General features: G+C 30.9%; 1 protein-coding gene across 1 annotated transcript; it reads left to right on the top strand.

The window, feature by feature from the left end:
* The first annotated feature begins 597 nt into the window (after positions 1-597).
* Positions 598-1,283, top strand: LOC114399197 (heavy metal-associated isoprenylated plant protein 21-like). The gene is made up of 2 exons (XM_028361332.1): positions 598-745; positions 835-1,283. Exons 1-2 carry the CDS (start codon positions 674-676, stop codon positions 1,195-1,197), a joined length of 435 nt encoding a protein of 144 aa, XP_028217133.1. The 5' UTR covers positions 598-673; the 3' UTR covers positions 1,198-1,283.
* Positions 1,284-2,077: the final 794 nt, after the last annotated feature.

The following is a 2,077-nucleotide window of genomic DNA, read 5'->3' as shown; positions in this document are numbered from 1 at the left end:
ACAATGGATATAATTTTAATTAGGCTGTATTTTTTTGTTGGAATTAGACTTTTTTTATACAAGAGAAAATGTAGCTCAAATGATGGGTTTTGGGTCAAAATTGCAAATGAGAGAATTATAATATATTCATTTATATAAGACTCTTTTTATATTTATTTGTCTCATTTTTATAAGATTTTTTTAAAGTTATCTTTTATATTACTTAACTTTTAATTAGAATACCCTTAATTACTTTACGATAAATATTATGAATTGTTCTTTATTTTTCTTTTTACTTTTTAGTGTGTTTTTGAAAAATATTAAAAGAAAAAAAGAAAATTCTTATGAACACGAAATAAGATATTGAACCATTCAATATATAACACAGTGATTATAATCATATAATAAAAGGCATTATTGGAGCAATTTGTTAGTGAACTGTGGAAAAGTAAAGCATAATAATGATTGTACAAAATAAATATAAAGATTCTAAAAAAAAGTCAATAAAACATAGCACAGTTGGTGATCTTTTACGAGCAAATGTCCCCTGTAATAATTACAGTTTATAATATAATTATCAAGAAACCTGCTTTTGCGCCTTAATTAGTCCTCTGAATCTTTTAGAGACTCCCCTATATAAACACCATTCATGAATCACACTCTCACTATCTGGCTTTGGTTTGATTTCTAGAAAATGGGTGCACTAGATTACCTCTCCAACTTTTGCACTGTAACCAGCACTAGGACCAAGCAGAAAGCAATGCAGGTAAGAATGAAGTATATAGAGAGAGAGAGAGGCAATAGTGAATTCTATAATTAATTGTATGATTCCTTGAGATATATATTATGTTGCAGACAGCAGAGATAAAAGTGAGAATGGACTGCGATGGTTGCGAAAGAAGAGTGAGAAATGCAGTGAGTTCAATAAAAGGAGTGAAATCTGTGGAGGTGAACAGAAAGGAGAGCAGGGTGGTAGTGAGAGGATATGTGGATCCAAAGAAGGTGCTGAAGAGGGTAAGGAGCACAGGGAAAGTAAGAGCTCAGTTTTGGCCATATGTTGAACAGCATCTGGTCTACCATCCTTATGCCCCCGGAGTATATGACCGTAGAGCACCCTCCGGTTATGTTAGAAACGTCTTCCAGCCTTCATCTCATGCCCAAGACAACTTTCTCTCCTTTTTCAGCGACGACAACGTAAATGCATGTTCCATCATGTAATCATTTCTCTTGTATCAATTAACATGCTTTTTTCAGTTTAATTCACAAACCCTCAAGTGCAGTGCCATGCTATCTATATACACAAATATTAATCTGTCTCTTTAACACACTAATTAAAAAATTATTATTGAAATATGTAAAATTATATTATTTCTATTTTTTTATGTTTTATTATAGTTTTTAAAATAAATATTTTTTTCATTTTAGTTCTTTAATCAATCACCTAAGTGATTAACAAGATCCATCTATTTATACATGACATTATTATTATATTACCTATGGCTGTATATGTCATCCTGACCAATTTTCACGTATCACTTAACCATGTTTTTCAATTTATAGTGTAGCAGAGAAACCCCTCGCCCAATTCCCAAGACCTCTTCCAGTAAAGAACCTTTCTCCAATTACTTTCTTAAGCAGTTAAATTAGGACACTAGTTAGATTTTTAAATATATTAAGATGGAACGGAGCATGTGTTATAATCAGACTACAAAAAAGTATTATAATTTGTTCCCCCTAAGGCTGAGAAAATTCTGAATTGAAATTAAAAAATATAATGGTTGATTCGAGTATACAAAGAAAATTATTGCCTCAATATTGAAGTAATAGTATTCATGAATCATTTCCGTTACTAACAAAATTAATTATTAATCACAAGGCCCTGGCCCCGCGTGCACCTAAACAATTTCCACACAATATAAGTTGCCAACAATTTAGAACACACATCCCTAAATTTTGGCTTTGTTTTTTTTTTAGATGCAAATTTTGGCTTTATAATACCATTGCAATTGGAATGACGAAGCCAACAACACACATCCCTAAAATTTAGCTTTTACTAGTGTATTATTTGAATCTAATATGATATATAATTGTAATCATA

The sequence above is a fragment of the Glycine soja genome, chromosome 19 (assembly GCF_004193775.1).
Source record: "Glycine soja cultivar W05 chromosome 19, ASM419377v2, whole genome shotgun sequence".
In the NCBI taxonomy this organism is placed as follows: Eukaryota; Viridiplantae; Streptophyta; class Magnoliopsida; order Fabales; family Fabaceae; genus Glycine; species Glycine soja.
The sequence above is the reverse complement of the archived record's forward strand: the minus strand, read 5'-3'. Positions and strand labels throughout refer to the sequence as shown.